The sequence below is a fragment of the Silurus aristotelis genome (genome assembly GCF_946808225.1).
Source record: "Silurus aristotelis genome assembly, chromosome: 23".
NCBI lineage: Eukaryota > Metazoa > Chordata > Actinopteri > Siluriformes > Siluridae > Silurus > Silurus aristotelis.
Genome location: NC_139596.1, coordinates 18,732,267 through 18,748,700, shown reverse-complemented (window position 1 = coordinate 18,748,700; position 16,434 = coordinate 18,732,267). Strand labels below are relative to the sequence as shown.

The 16,434-nt window shown below is 36.8% G+C and overlaps 1 protein-coding gene across 1 annotated transcript in view; it reads right to left on the bottom strand.

The window, feature by feature from the left end:
• Positions 1-5,561: 5,561 nt before the first annotated feature.
• The window catches only part of cds2 (CDP-diacylglycerol synthase (phosphatidate cytidylyltransferase) 2), a 16,867-nt gene continuing 5,994 nt past the window's right edge, over positions 5,562-16,434 (bottom strand). Inside the window, exons 5-13 of the mRNA XM_083527418.1 lie at positions 15,867-16,006; positions 14,217-14,275; positions 14,038-14,120; positions 12,321-12,408; positions 12,154-12,222; positions 11,675-11,827; positions 10,698-10,817; positions 10,489-10,592; positions 5,562-9,901 (exon numbers count right to left, since the gene is read on the bottom strand). Coding sequence (XP_083383544.1) covers positions 9,769-9,901; positions 10,489-10,592; positions 10,698-10,817; positions 11,675-11,827; positions 12,154-12,222; positions 12,321-12,408; positions 14,038-14,120; positions 14,217-14,275; positions 15,867-16,006 — 949 coding nt within the window. The 3' untranslated portion in view covers positions 5,562-9,768. The remainder of the gene's footprint in view (positions 9,902-10,488; positions 10,593-10,697; positions 10,818-11,674; positions 11,828-12,153; positions 12,223-12,320; positions 12,409-14,037; positions 14,121-14,216; positions 14,276-15,866; positions 16,007-16,434) is intronic.

The window sequence follows — 16,434 nt, the reverse complement described above, 5'->3', positions numbered from 1 at the left end:
GTTATAGCATCACTATATTACTACAACATGACTATACTACTGTTATAGCATCACTATATCACTACATCACTATACCACTGTTATAGCATCACTATATCACTACATCACTATACTACTGTTATAGCAACACTATATCACTACAACATCACTATACCACTGTTATAGCATCACTATATTACTACATCACTATACTACTGTTATAGCATCACTATATTACTACATCACTATAACACTGTTATAGCATCACTATATTACTACAACATCACTATACTACTGTTATAGCATCACTATATCACTACATCACTATACCACTGTTATAGCATCACTATATCACTATACTACTGTTACAGCAACACTATATCACTACATCATCACTATACCACTGTTATAGCATCACTATATTACTACATCACTATACCACTGTTATAGCAACACTATATTACTAAAACATCACTATACTACTGTTATAGCATCACTATATCACTACAACATCACTATACTACTGTTATAGCATCACTATATCACTTCATCACTATACCACTGTTATAGCATCACTATATCACTACAACATCACTTTACTACTGTTATAGCATCACTATATCACTACACTATACCACTGTTATAGTATCACTATATCACTACATCACTATACCACTGTTATAGCATCACTATATCACTACATCACAATACCACTGTTATAGCATCACTATATCACTACAACATCACTTAACTACTGTTATAGCATCACTATATCACTACACTATACCACTGTTATAGCATCACTATATCACTACATCACTATACCACTGTTATAGCATCACTATATCACTACATCACTATACCACTGTTATAGCATCACTATATCACTACAACATCACTATACTACTGTTATAGCATCACTATATCACTACATCACTATACCACTGTTATAGCATCACTATATTACTACAACATCACTATACTACTGTTATAGCATCACTATATCACTACATCACTATAACACTGTTTTAACATCACTATATCACTACAACATCACTATACTACTGTTATAGCATCACTATATTACTAAATCACTATACTACTGTTATAACATCACTATATCACATCACTATACCACTGTTATAGCATCACTATATCACTACAACATCACTATACTACTGTTATAGCATCACTATATCACTACAACATCACTATACTACTGTTATAACATTATATCACTACATCACTATACTACTGTTATAGCATCACTATATCACATCACTATACCACTGTTATAACATCACTATATCACTACAACATCACTATACTACTGTTATAACATCCCTATATCACTACATCACTATACCACTGTTATAGCATCACTATATCACTACATCACTATACTACTGTTATAGCATCACTATATCACTACATCACTATACCACTGTTAAAACATCACTATATCACTACAACATCACTATACTACTGTTAGAGCATCACTATATCACTATACATCACTATACCACTGTTATAGCATCACTATATCACTACAACATCACTATACTACTGTTATAGCATCACTATATCACTACATCACTATACCACTGGTATAACATCACTATATCACTACAACCTCACTATACTACTGTTATAGCATCACTATATCACTATACATCACTATCCCACTGTTATAGCATCACTATATCACTACAACACTATACTACTGTTATAGCAACACTATATCACTACAACATCACTACTACTGTTATAGCATCACTATATCACTACAACATCACTATACTACTGATTTGGCATCACTATATCACTACATCACTATACCACTGTTATAACATCACTATATCACTACAACCTCACTATACTACTGTTATAGCATCACTATATCACTACAACATCACTATACTACTGATTTGGCATCACTATATCACTACATCACTATACCACTGTTATAACATCACTATATCACTACAACCTCACTATACTACTGTTATAGCATCACTATATCACGACATCACTATACCACTGTTATAACATCACTATATCACTACAACCTCACTATACTACTGTTATAGCATCACTATATCACTACATCACTATACCACTGTTATAACATCACTATATCACTACAACATCACTATACTACTGTTATAGCATCACTATATCACTATACATCACTATACCACTGTTATAGCATCACTATATCACTACAACATCACTATACTACTGTTATAGCATCACTATATCACTACATCACTATACCACTGTTATAACATCACTATATCACTACAACCTCACTATACTACTGTTATAGCATCACTATATCACTATACATCACTATACCACTGTTATAGCATCACTATATCACTACAACACTATACTACTGTTATAGCAACACTATATCACTACATCACTACTACTGTTATAGCATCACTATATCACTAAAACATCACTATACTACTGTTATAGCATCACTATATCACTACATCACTATACCACTGTTATAACATCACTATATCACTACAACCTCACTATACTACTGTTATAGCATCACTATTTCACTACATCACTATACCACTGTTATAGCATCACTATATCACTACAACATCACTTTACTACTGTTATAGCATCACTATATCACTACACTATACCACTGTTATAGTATCACTATATTACTACATCACTATACCACTGTTATAACATCACTATATCACTACAACATCACTATACTACTGTTATAGCATCACTATTTCACTACATCACTATACCACTGTTATAGCATCACTATATCACTACAACATCACTTTACTACTGTTATAGCATCACTATATCACTACACTATACCACTGTTATAGTATCACTATATTACTACATCACTATACCACTGTTATAGCATCACTATATCACTACATCACAATACCACTGTTATAGCATCACTATATCACTACAACATCACTTTACTACTGTTATAGCATCACTATATCACTACACTATACCACTGTTATAGCATCACTATATCACTACATTACTATACCACTGTTATAGCATCACTATATCACTACATCACTATACCACTGTTATAGCATCACTATATCACTACAACATCACTATACTACTGTTATAGCATCACTATATCACCACATCACTATACCACTGTTATAGCATCACTATATTACTACAACATCACTATACTACTGTTATAGCATCACTATATCACTACATCACTATAACACTGTTTTAACATCACTATATCACTACAACATCACTATACTACTGTTATAGCATCACTATATTACTACATCACTATACTACTGTTATAACATCACTATATCACATCACTATACCACTGTTATAGCATCACTATATCACTACAACATCACTATACTACTGTTATAGCATCACTATATCACTACAACATCACTATACTACTGTTATAACATTATATCACAACATCACTATACTACTGTTATAGCATCACTATATCACATCACTATACCACTGTTATAACATCACTATATCACTACAACATAACTATACTACTGTTATAACATCACTATATCACTACATCACTATACCACTGTTATAGCATCACTATATCACTACATCACTATACTACTGTTATAGCATCACTATATCACTACATCACTATACCACTGTTAAAACATCACTATATCACTACAACATAACTATACTACTGTTATAGCATCACTATATCACTATACATCACTATACCACTGTTATAGCATCACTATATCACTACAACATCACTATACTACTGTTATAGCATCACTATATCACTACATCACTATACCACTGTTATAACATCACTATCACTACAACCTCACTATACTACTGTTATAGCATCACTATATCACTATACATCACTATACCACTGTTATAGCATCACTATATCACTACAACACTATACCACTGTTATAGCATCACTATATCACTACAACATCACTACTACTGTTATAGCATCACTATATCACTACAACATCACTATACTACTGTTATAGCATCACTATATCACTATACATCACTATACCACTGTTATAGCATCACTATATCACTACAACACTATACCACTGTTATAGCATCACTATATCACTACAACATCACTATACTACTGTTATAGCATCACTATATCACTATACATCACTATACCACTGTTATAGCATCACTATATCACTCCAACACTATACCACTGTTATAGCATCACTATATCACTACAACATCACTACTACTGTTATAGCATCACTATATCACTACATCACTATACTACTGTTATAGCATCACTATATTACTACATCACTATACTACTGTTATAGCATCACTATATCACTACAACATCACTATACCACTGTTATAGCATCACTATATCACTACATCACTATACTACTGTTATAGCATCACTATATTACTACATCACTATACTACTGTTATAGCATTATTATATCACTACACTATACCACTGTTATAGCATCACTATATCACTACAACACTATACCACTGTTATAGCATCACTATATCACTACATCACAATACTACTGTTATAGCCTCACTATATTACTACATCACTATACCACTGTTATAGAATCACTATATCACTACAACATCACTATACCACTGTTATAGCATCACTATATCACTACAACATCACTATAACTTTCTCAACTTCAGTGTGTCATTATACCGTTATGTAGCTTACATTTGGCTGCATATGTATGTCCCAGATCTCCATTTGGAGTTTGTTCAGGTGAAAAGTACAGCATTATGGCTATAACATGTCACACTATTACCACACCACATTCATTAAAAGTGTCAAACTTTATAACTTTATAATAATAAGAATGTACCATCTTTATGATACCAAGACCCATTAAGTGCCCAAACGTTTGTAGACACCTGATCGTTAGCTTTGCTCTTCTTTTCTCATGTGCTGTTATAAAAACCTCCACTCTTCTGGGAAGATGTTCCACTAGATTTTATGTGCTCATTCAGCTTTAGTAGAGTAGTGATGTAGGTGAGGTGAGGAGCTTCAGGGTGCAGTCAGGGTGAAGAATAAATCCCAATAGATTTGGATCTCTATAGAAGGAGATCTTCCACTCCATCCCATATAAAGCAGATCTTCTTGGAGCTGGATTTGTGCACAGGGGTATTTTCATGCGGGAACTGGTTTAGAAAAATTTCATGGTGCAGCCAAAGACGTCCAAAACATCTGTGCCTCCAACTTTGTGGTTTAAAAAATTCCACTATTTGTACCATCACCATGATACAGCATATAATACCATCATACCTTCATCATTACCATAACATTTATATGTTACTGGATCATTGATACTGTATTGTATTTGAGCTCCGCTGCTGCAGCTGCAAACTGAAGAAGCTGAACTCAAATCTGAAGCAAACTGTGGTGAGAAAAACAGCAGAACTCACTGTAAATAGAACTCTAGTGCAAAATAGAGGAAATTGAAGCCTATGCCAGATCATGAGCAAGCACTCGAGGAGGGAAGTTCCAGAGCAGAGGAGGAAGAAACAAACACACACACACACACACGATAGTACACATTTAGCTTTCTGTTTAATTAGCTGTAATACAAATGCACAGGAAAAAGGGGAAGAGCACATGTGCATCACTGCATTAAAAATAAATGATAAAAAATAATATGCAACAGAAACACAGAGCACAATAATAATAATAATAATAATAATAATAATAATAATAATAATCTGGTAAAGGAGTAACAGTTCTCGCAGATGTAAACAACTCAGGTTATTGCCCCACGTCAGACCCTTCACACTGTCTAATCCGCCTTCAGAGTCTAATCTTGCACCCTGCACCATAGACATATCAAACACAGTAGAGTAGTTACACTGGAGTAGTGAATAACGTGAAGATCTTGAATCACACATGAACCACCTACTGTACATGGAATGATGCATTATGGGTATTCTGTTCCATTCACATGCAATGCTTTGCTGCTACGACCCTTAAATAAAGGTACTGGGTTGTCCTGATCAAGAAACAGTTCAAGTGTCCAACAGGTTCTTCTCTGGAACCAGATCATATTTATTACACCGGCCATGAACTCCATGGTACATTTTTATTATCTATTCTGAACCACCAGGTTCCACCTAGTAACCGATATAAATGGTTTAGCTCTGTAGAGGAACCATTAAAGCCGTTCATGTAAAACAATAGACGCTGAAGTGCTCTTCCAGGGTTCCTAAAGTGGTTCCAGTTCGAAATCTGTGTGAAACCTTTAAACGTTCCCCAATAAAGTTATAAAAAAAAAACACCTTAATAGGATCTACCTTTTTTTCTACACCTGTATGTTTTGAGGAAAAAAAAAAATCTTCAAGGGTTCTTCAGTGGTTCCTGACTTCCTAAAATTGTTTTCCTCCACATGGATAATTCTGAATTGTGTGTGTGTGTGTGTGTGTGTGTGTGCAGGCCACTTTACTTGGTTTGTCTACACTTTTATAAATGTTCTCTGCTTTCTAAAAGGGTTTAGATTAAAATATTTCTGATTCTACCTAAAACCTTCAAATGTTTCCTCAGAAACCCTTAAAGGTCCCAGACTGGACTACAAAAGGCAGTGCAGGTACTATCAATTTGTTCTCGCGGTGGAACCAGGTCTGAAAGGTTTCCCAGTTGAGAAAGGGTTCCTTTTGAAGGTCACTATGAAGTGAAAAGGGTGAATAAATAAAAGCCCAACGCTGGCGTAAAGTGAAGCATCTAGAGTGAATTCAGTGCAGATCATGCGTCATGTCCCAAACTGGGATCCAGTGCACTATGCAGAGTGTGTTAAATTAAATGACACCTGGTTAGGAAAAGGAAACGAACACAAATGGTCATCAGATTGTGATTCGAGTGTTTTTGGGGTTAGAAGATGGATGTCGGTGTCAGAATGAGAGGTGTTTTATCGCCCTCTAGTGGACTCGTTTAAAATAATGAAAAAATAACCTCAGAAACGTTGAGCTGGAAAAATCATTCGAGAGCCTGAGAACAGCTTTGATCTAATCACCACACACACTCTCTTTCTCTCTCTTCTTCTCTCACACACATGCATTCTATCCACGATTATGTATAGAATAATCAATTTCTACACAAATAAATATCTATATCTTTCTATAAACTGTATATCTCTACATTATAGAGCCGTAATAACCAGACGATAAAGATCCTGCGAGGTTACAGAGGCGGTAATGATTTAAAGTTGACGAAGTGAAGCTTTTTTTTTTTATATATATTATAAATATATGGCTTCAAAGCACAACATGAATTACAAATATTACATGAGAATTTCCACACGCTCTTTAACCTTTTTTATGGAAAATAAAAACTGTCTACAGTGTAACAATTGCTTTTTATATCAATAAATAATGATTTTTGTTGAAACTTCACTGCGATGTAAGGAACCGAACACGTATCTATTTCGCAGTAAATGTCAGTAGCTGCAGGTTTTATTTGGCAGTGAATTGTGGGTAAAGGACAGGAGTGAGACGTGATTCCTACGCCTATACGTGTAGTAAACGTGTACTCCATAAAGATGCTTGTTGAAGCTTGAGTTAAAGTTTCTTCTACTCCTGTTATATGGTCCATGATTCATAACAAAATATAAAATATAAAAAAAAAAAACAGTGCAGATAAACAGGGCGAGAAACCTGACCAGATATGGATTTAAACCAATTACATTCCACCATCAAAGATAAACCTCTCGGCCAGTGATGTTTCACAATGACAAACATCTCAGCCAATCACGTTTCAGGATCAAATAAACATCTCTGTCAATTATGTTCCGCTTTCAGAATTAACGTTCAGCTCTTAGTATAAACGTCTCCGCCTCCCTTATAAACGTCTCGTCCAATCACGCTCAGCTCTTATTATAAACGTCTCCGCCTTCCTTATAAACGTCTCGTCCAGTCACGCTCAGCTCTTATTATAAACGTCTCCGCCTTCCTTATAAACGTTTTGGCCAATCACGTTCAGTTCTCATTATAAACGTCTCGGCCAATCACGTTTAGCTCTTATTATAAACTTCTCAGGCAATCACGTTCAGCTTTCATCATGAACATATCTCATGTCTAATCACGTTCTGCTTATACGATAAACGTCTCCTCCTTCATCATAAACATCTCAGCCTACTGTGTTACACTTTCAGAATAAATGTCTCAGTCATGTTCTGCTTTTATTATAAACACTGTTTATGACTGAGATCTGAGCAAATTACTTCCTTCAGACAGAAGTTTGTTTATAAGAATTTATTTTCACAATAATCTATTTATCCGATCAGCTTCAATTTGTGGTGATTTGTTAAAAAAGAGTCGAATCCGATCATGTGAGGTGTTTATGACGCAGAGCTCAGCCAATAAGATAACACCGACACATTAATGAGCGTAACTGATGTGTTAAACTGTAACAGGAGTGAACGTGGCACGTGAGGTACAGACGTGAAGCTTCATTCACTGACGTGTTATTGCACTGCTGACCTGAACCTCTATTTTCCACTTAGAAATGTAACAGGACATAAAAAACAACGGAGGGGAAAACCAAAAAGAAAAAGACATTCAGGTTCATGACAAACTCTGTGATTATCAGAGCGTTAAGCTAATACTGAACACGTCCAGATGAAAAGCACAGCAGCACGAACAGTGCACTAAATATATCTAATATATCTCTAAGAAAATTAAATGGCATTAAAAAGTGTTCATAAATTAATTTCCCAGGATATAATCGACTGCAAGACATGTTCAGTGTCTGACGTTCGACATAAAATAAGACGTAAAAAAAATAAAAGAACATTCGTAATCTCTCTCCTCGGTCTAAAGATTGTGACGCCACACTGCCCCAGGAGGCGTGGCCTATTTTTTTTATCGTAAAAAACAAGAAAATGCGTCTATGTAACATTTACAAGGTCTCCAGTGTTGCAGCTTTGTAACAGTCCGATTGTTTTTTACTTGGTCACGTGACAAACCGTTCTGTTTATTTTTCTGCTTAACTTTAGAATAAAGAGAGAGAGAAGCTGCTGAGGGAAAGAACAGTTATAGCTGCTATAAGGACAAAAAACAAACATATCCTTTAAAGTGAGTAAATAAAAGCGTCTTGTTTATGAATAAATAAATACGCTGTGAAAGCGATGTCGAACGTTGTGGTGTAAGAGGAATAAAACACTATGTAAGACACCAGACGCGTGCTGACTTTTAAAAATCCCACGTTCTGGGATGAAATGTCTGAAGGACACGATCCTGAACATGAAAACTAAAAACACAGCAACCGAAACCCTAATTAGAAACGTGATCGCTATAAGAGGATAACAAATATAATATCATTGTATAACATCGACCTTAAAAGATTCACAATACGGATGACTGACAGGGTTTACACACGTGTGTGACGTGAGTCACGACGGAAGAGAATGTCGGATGTGTCACTCTGTGTACAATATTTATCTTATTGGGTAATAAAAGAAAACAAACGTACAGTATATCATTTGTGAATAATATAAAAAAAAAAAAAACACGAATAATAATAAACACTAATGCTAACACACACACACACACACACACACACACACACACGCTCTTCACACACACACACAAAATGGAATGACCCAAGGCTTTACAATTTTTTTCTTTTTTTCCCTGATCTGGATCTTCGTGGTCTCCCACCTCCACATAGCTCCGCCTCCAGGCCGATCCCGTGACCCCATGACCCCTGACTTTCTCACTCTCTTAGGGTTGTGTGTGTTTTCTGTGCAGGCTCGGGGTTTAGGCCGCCTCCTCCAGCGCACCCAGCAGCCCTCTCTCAGTCAGGTGAGCTTTCAGAGAGTTGTAGATGTAGAGCTGTTGGTCCGGCCTTAGAGCCAACAGCTGCTGGATCACTTTGGTCGGGTTCGGACCTCTGCAGAGAGGAGGAGGGGGGGGGGGGTAGAGAAGGGGGAGGGTGTTACAGATCTCTCAAATGGAAAACTTCAACCCTTCGTGATGGAGCTGGAAGTTTACTGGATCACTAACAGCGTTTCTATGAAACTCTTACTTATTAATCAGCTCTAAGTGTAAATAAATGTACAAAAAAAGAAAAGAATATGGAAAAAGAAACTTAAAAAAGAATGATTTTAAAAAAGTAAAAAGACAAAGGGAAAAAACTAAACAGTAAAGTAAAGAACAAAAAATTTAAATAAAACAAAAAATGTAATTAGATGGGACAAGTTGTGGGAGAAAGAAAGAAAGAAAAATAAAATAAAACTTGAAAAAAAGCACAAAACATTAAAATAATAATTAAATACTAAAAACAAATCAAGGGGGGAAAAATTAATGATTTAAAAACAGGGAAGACAGAATAAGACAGAAAGAAAAAGAACGAAAAACAGAAAAGAAAGAGATGGTTTTTTTGGTCTCTGTACTAAAAGAATCCCTGGACTGTGTGATCATAATGACGTGCTTCTCAGGGTCCTAAAGCCTGCCGCACTTCATGACTGAAAGCCGAACCTGATAAAGCTGGCGATGTAAACGTTGACGAAGGTGGCCATGAGGTACTGGCAGTCAAAGCGGTCCATAATTCCTCCATGGCCCGGGATGGTGTTGGCAAAGTCCTGAGGCAGAGCAGAGGTCACGTGTCAGAACGGCAGATTATCTTTTTTGAGGGATCAGAGTGAAGTGTGATATATACGTATAACATGAAGAGGTTTGTGCTGAACCTTAATCTTGAAGGCCCTCTTGAATCCACTGGCGAAGAATCCTCCGAATGGACCCATGATGGAGGCGAAGCTGGACAGAGCGATGCTGTGGATCTGGAAAGGGTACAGCTTCACCGTGGTCTGAAACAGACAACACACACTCACACCACTGCTGTATGTGAAAGGAAGATCACAGTTCCTACAAACAATACACTACTGTACCAAACTCAAATAATTAAATAGATGCATGTGTATGTGGCTGGAAGATTTATGGATAAATAGATATTCAAAAGAACAGATGTTTAACTGACAATATAAATATATATTTAATAAAGTGAATGACTAAATATTTAAATGGATGGATTATGAATGAACATTGTAACAAATAAAGGGATGAATGGATGGATGGATGGATGGATGGATGGATGGATGGATGGATGGATGGATGGATGGATGGATAGAAAGACCTGAATGGTTATATATTTGGATGAAGACATATCAGAGTAAATGGATGGAGGGATGAATAGACATTTAGATAAATAAATATTGAAAAGAATGCGAGGCCTGAATGGTGAAATACGTAAATGTAGAGCTGTTCAGATGAATGGATATTTAAATGGATGGAAAGATTTAGACAGAGAAATATTTGGATATTGAGACAGACAGATGGACGAATAGAGAGATATAATGAATAAAAGATTATTAACACGTAAAGCAGTGTGTGTGTGTGTGTGTGTGTGTGTGTGTGTGTGTGTGTGTGTGTGTGAGTGAGTGAGTGTGTGTGTGTAAGTTAGTGTGTGTAAGTTAGTGTGTGTCAGCGTGTGTGTGTGAGTGTGTGTGTGTGTGTGTGAGAGAGAGAGAGAGAGAGAGAGAGAGAGAGAGAGAGAGAGAGAAAGAGAGAGAGAGAGAGAGAGAAAGAGAGAGAGAGAGAGAGAGAGAGAGAGAGAGAGAGAGAGAGAGAAAGAGAGAGAGAGAAAGAAAGTAAGTGTGTGTACTACCCAGCCAGTGAGGGACTTTAGGACAGAGGGCAGGATGTAGTCCTGAAGCTGGAAGAGCTCTGAAGGCTCACAGTCCACCGTGAAGCTGTTTGAGTCGTTATTAAACTCCACTGAACACACAAAGTAACGATAACCTGCCATCACATAGGACAACTAGAGAGAGAGAGAGAGACAGAGAGACAGAGACAGAGAGAGAGAGAAATATGTATGAGTTCTTGTGATACACTGGCTGAATTCAATAATAAATACATAAAAAGGTAATAAGAGGTAAAAAAAAAAAATAAATGATTGAGAAATAAAAGACATGCAACAAAAGACAAAAAAACCCATAAAAGATATACACAGTTTTTTTTATAATGACTGAAATAATAATAAATAAAACAAAAAACAGGAAAGATTGTACAATAAACGACAGAAAGTGCCAGCTACAGTGGAGCTTGGACTGTGGCTAAAACATCAATCGTTCCTCTGAACCTCACCAGGAGTCCAAACACTATGGTGGCGAAAAATCCACCGATGAATCCTTCCCACGTCTTCTTAGGAGACAGCTGAGGAGGAAAAGATAGACATAGTGTTGAAATAAAATGTTGTGGAAGCTACTTCACAGTGAATGAAGAGCATTTCAGAAGGAGAACAAAGAGCTCACCTTGATGAGGGGAGTTCGACCGAAGAAGAAGCCGAACATGTAGGCCATGATGTCATTACAGATCACACAAGAGATGGGGACGATAAACCTGCAGGTAGGCAGCACATCTGTCTCAATTTTCCCCTTCTTAAAACACACACTGTGTGTGTGTGTGTGTGTGTGTGTGTGTGTGTGTGTGTGTGTGTGTGTGTGTGTGTGTGCACGCAATGAACAACACCGCATCTATATTGCTATTGTTTTTTCCCACTAGACTTTACACCAGGGGTGGGCAATTAATTTTTATAAGGGGCCACATGAGAAACCTGAATTGTGTCAGAGGGCCACACCAACGATAATATTTTAGGGATGCACCAAAATAAAAATTATTTTCCGAAACCAAAAACCAAAAATGAGGAACCCAAGGCCAAAACCGAAACACCGAAAGAAAATATTGTCAATTATTAGAACCATTGCATTTATGGCTATGAGTGTGTACTAACCTCACTAAAATCAATGCATTGCAGTTTAAAGAATAAATCAATTACAAAAGTTTTTTATTTATTATTATAAATTATTGTTATTTTTTTTGTTACCATTCATAGTATTGACAGACAGGCAGCAGTCAATTATTATTAGCAACGGGTCTGTTAAACAAAAATAATTGACTGCCGAACGTTTGGAAGCCCATTCAAGTGAATGGAATGTTCTAATCTACAGCATTAAGAAGAGCCCTGTAATAAATAATATTATATTATAATCATTATTATTTTCAGGATCCACAGGGAATGTTTCAAAGATCAATCCGTCGATCCACTGGCGACCAGTGATCTAAGGCAATGAATTCCATAATTTTTTGGTGTTATGCCTTTTGCCTCGGCACCATCACTGGAAAACTTTCCTGCCTTTTCAAATACGTCCTCTACAGACGGAGTGCGCATGCTCGGATTGACTTTACTTTTCTGCGCCGCGTTCTTCTCATATTTAGAAGGCAATCGGGATGTTTGGATTTCAGGTGATAAATTAAACCCGACGTGGAGAAACTCTTTGCAGTGAAATTTTGCTAATTTCAGCATTGCATGTTTTGCAAATCGCTATCTGTGGGATTTTCTCCGAAATATTGAAATAAGTCCACACCGCAAACATGTTGGCTCTTATCCAGATAACCGTGTGTTTTTTTTTTGCGTCATTACAATTGTGTTTGTTGTTTTGGTGATTTAGGTATTTCGGGCAAAAATTTTCGGTGGCTGAATTTTCGGTGCATCCCTGTAATTTATGATTGGCCTCACACGGGCCGGACAGAGACGTACAAAGGGCCGGATGTGGCCTGCGGGCCGTAGTTTGCCCAGTTCTGCTTTACACCCTGCTGTCTGATCATAGCTGGTGCTGCCCTCTAGTGGACAGAAAAATAGGCTCCTTGGAAAGAAGAGGCATTCATTCTCTTTCTCCCTCTCTCCCTCTCTCCCTCTCCCCCTATCTATCTTTCTCCCCTGTCAATCACAGTCACACTTGTCAATGATAAACAGGAAAAAAAGACCAAAGAAATTATATATGGGACAAGTAGTGTGGGGAGAGAGAGAGAGAGAGAGAGAGAGAGAGAGAGAGAGTATGCACAAATATACACGGAGTAAAATTAAAAGGTATGTGGATGACGTGTCCCTTGGAGCACCTAAAAAAAGTTCAGGGTGAGAGAGAGAGAGTGTGTGTGTGTGTGTGTGTGTGTGTAAGATTCAGTACTGACCAGATCATGCCTTCAAACAAGTTGTGGATAATGAGGTGGGACTGAGTGACCACGATCAGCAGGGTCACGTGGGTCCAGCCGAACTGCACGACACACAAAACACACACACAAAACACAATTTAATTAAAAAAATGTTTATTTAGGGAGAAAATGACTGACTGAGAAATGATTAATTTTACCATGTAGAACTGCAGCCGGTAGTGCTTCTTCACCAAGCTCAATACAAACATGCAGAACCCTGTCTCACACACACACACACACACACACACACACACACACACACACACACACACACACACACACACACAGAGAGAGAGAGCGATCAGTAAAAGAGATCTATTCATGTCATTCCCAGCTGGGTGATTAACTATATTTAGATCAGACACTTTTTTTGAAAGGAGAATCTACAAGAGCCCTGCTGCTGAACTCACTAACACTCAATACAATCATCAAGATAACAATTCTACTGTTCAAGTCAATCTTTTATGTTTCTGTGAGTGTTTAGTGTTTATATAAGTGTGGTGTAGAGTGTAGGTGTGAGGTGTAATAGTGCACGATGTGGATTATCACCTTCACCATAATTACTACCAGCACTGAATGGGTTTGAGCTGTAACTGATGTTCGCAGAGTAAAACTGACTCAAAACGGATCAAAAATCACGCTTCATTTTCATTATGCAGTTTATTTATTCCATTTATTTACATGAGACTAATAATGAAGCTGTTTGAGTTTCCTCCTGCTGCTGTTTATCGTTCTGTTTCTCATTTCAACGTTTTCTTCAGTTCATCTCCCAGTTCATCTTGTGCCTTTAAGCCGTTTATTAAAATTCCTGTATTCATCATAAAAGTTGCAGCACATGCAAAACTCCTCCATGGAGCTCAGTGAGGTCTTTAGGAAACGTCTACAGTCGCTCTCACTCTGGATGGAACTGGAACTGGATGTTACTATGGTAACAGGTGTTTATAAGCAGCTCATTCATTTAGATTCAACTGATAAACACAAACTACCAACTCTGTGAACTCACACCTGAACTTCCAGCCAATCACAATCCACTATTTACACCTGAACTTCTTCCAGCCAATCACAATCCTCTATTCACACCTGAATTTACAGCCAATCACAATCCACTATTTACACCTGAACTTCTTCCAGCCAATCACAATCCACTATTTACACCTGAACTTCTTCCAGCCAATCACAATCCACTATTCACACCTGAACTTCTTCCAGCCAATCACAATCCACTATTCACACCTGAACTTCTTCCAGCCAATCACAATCCACTATTCACACCTGAACTCCAATTTGTCTGCATATCAAATTGCTGATTTATTGGATTAATAAATTATATATATATATATATATATATATAAAAAATAAATATGTGTTTGTTCTGTTAATAGAGGAGGATGGACTAATATGTGTGTTTTGGGTGTTTAACAGCAAACAATAAGTGCCGTGTGTGTGTGTGTGTGTGTGTGTGTGTCAAAAACAGATGCACAGTAAATGAGCCGACATTCTGTTCAACATTATCTCAAAATATTATTTTTTTTTATTATAAATTAAAAAATGTATTAAAAAATCCTTTTTTAATTAATTTATTTATTTTACATTTTATTATTCATATATTTTTATTTATGGATATTATTGATCCATAAAAAGGAGTTATTTATTTACCGCTTCATATTTTATTTATTTATTTACTAAATGGTCTAAATCAATGTATTATTTATTTGTAGAATAAATGAGCATGTATATACAGGATATGTGTGTGTGCGTGTGTGTGTGTGTGTGTGTGTGCGTGTGTGTGTGTGTGTGTGTTCCCTTACCGGACAGATAGAGGGTGAAGGAGATGAAGCGATGGTATTTGCTGAGAATCCTCAGTGGCTCCTCCCTCTGCACCAGCGAGAAGAAGTAATCGGTCACCGTCTCGCCGTAGAAGAAGTAGTTCACGCACAACAGGAAGTACCTGGCACACACACGCACACACACACGCGCACACACACACACACACACACACACAGTCTCAGGACAAACACTGCATACGTTTTCACATCTTTATTGAACAAGAGATTCAGTTTGATGGTTTATAGAGACATATTTCCACACACTCCAGTGGATTAAGAAACACTAGGACTTCATATTGTCTATAAACAGGAAGTTTCCCGAGCAGTGTAGATAATTATATAAACCAGGAGGCCATCTTGGATTAAAGAGTCCATCTTTTTCCACTTTAGCATGATTTAGCTGACTCCGCCCACCTCCTAAAGGCCCCACCCCTCTATCTTTAAGAGTGAAATTCTTTTTGTAATAATTTTTCTATAGCTAATCTAATCTAATCTAATCTAGTGTAATCAGACTGCACAGTTACCTTTGCTTTGCTGAAGGTAAAACAGA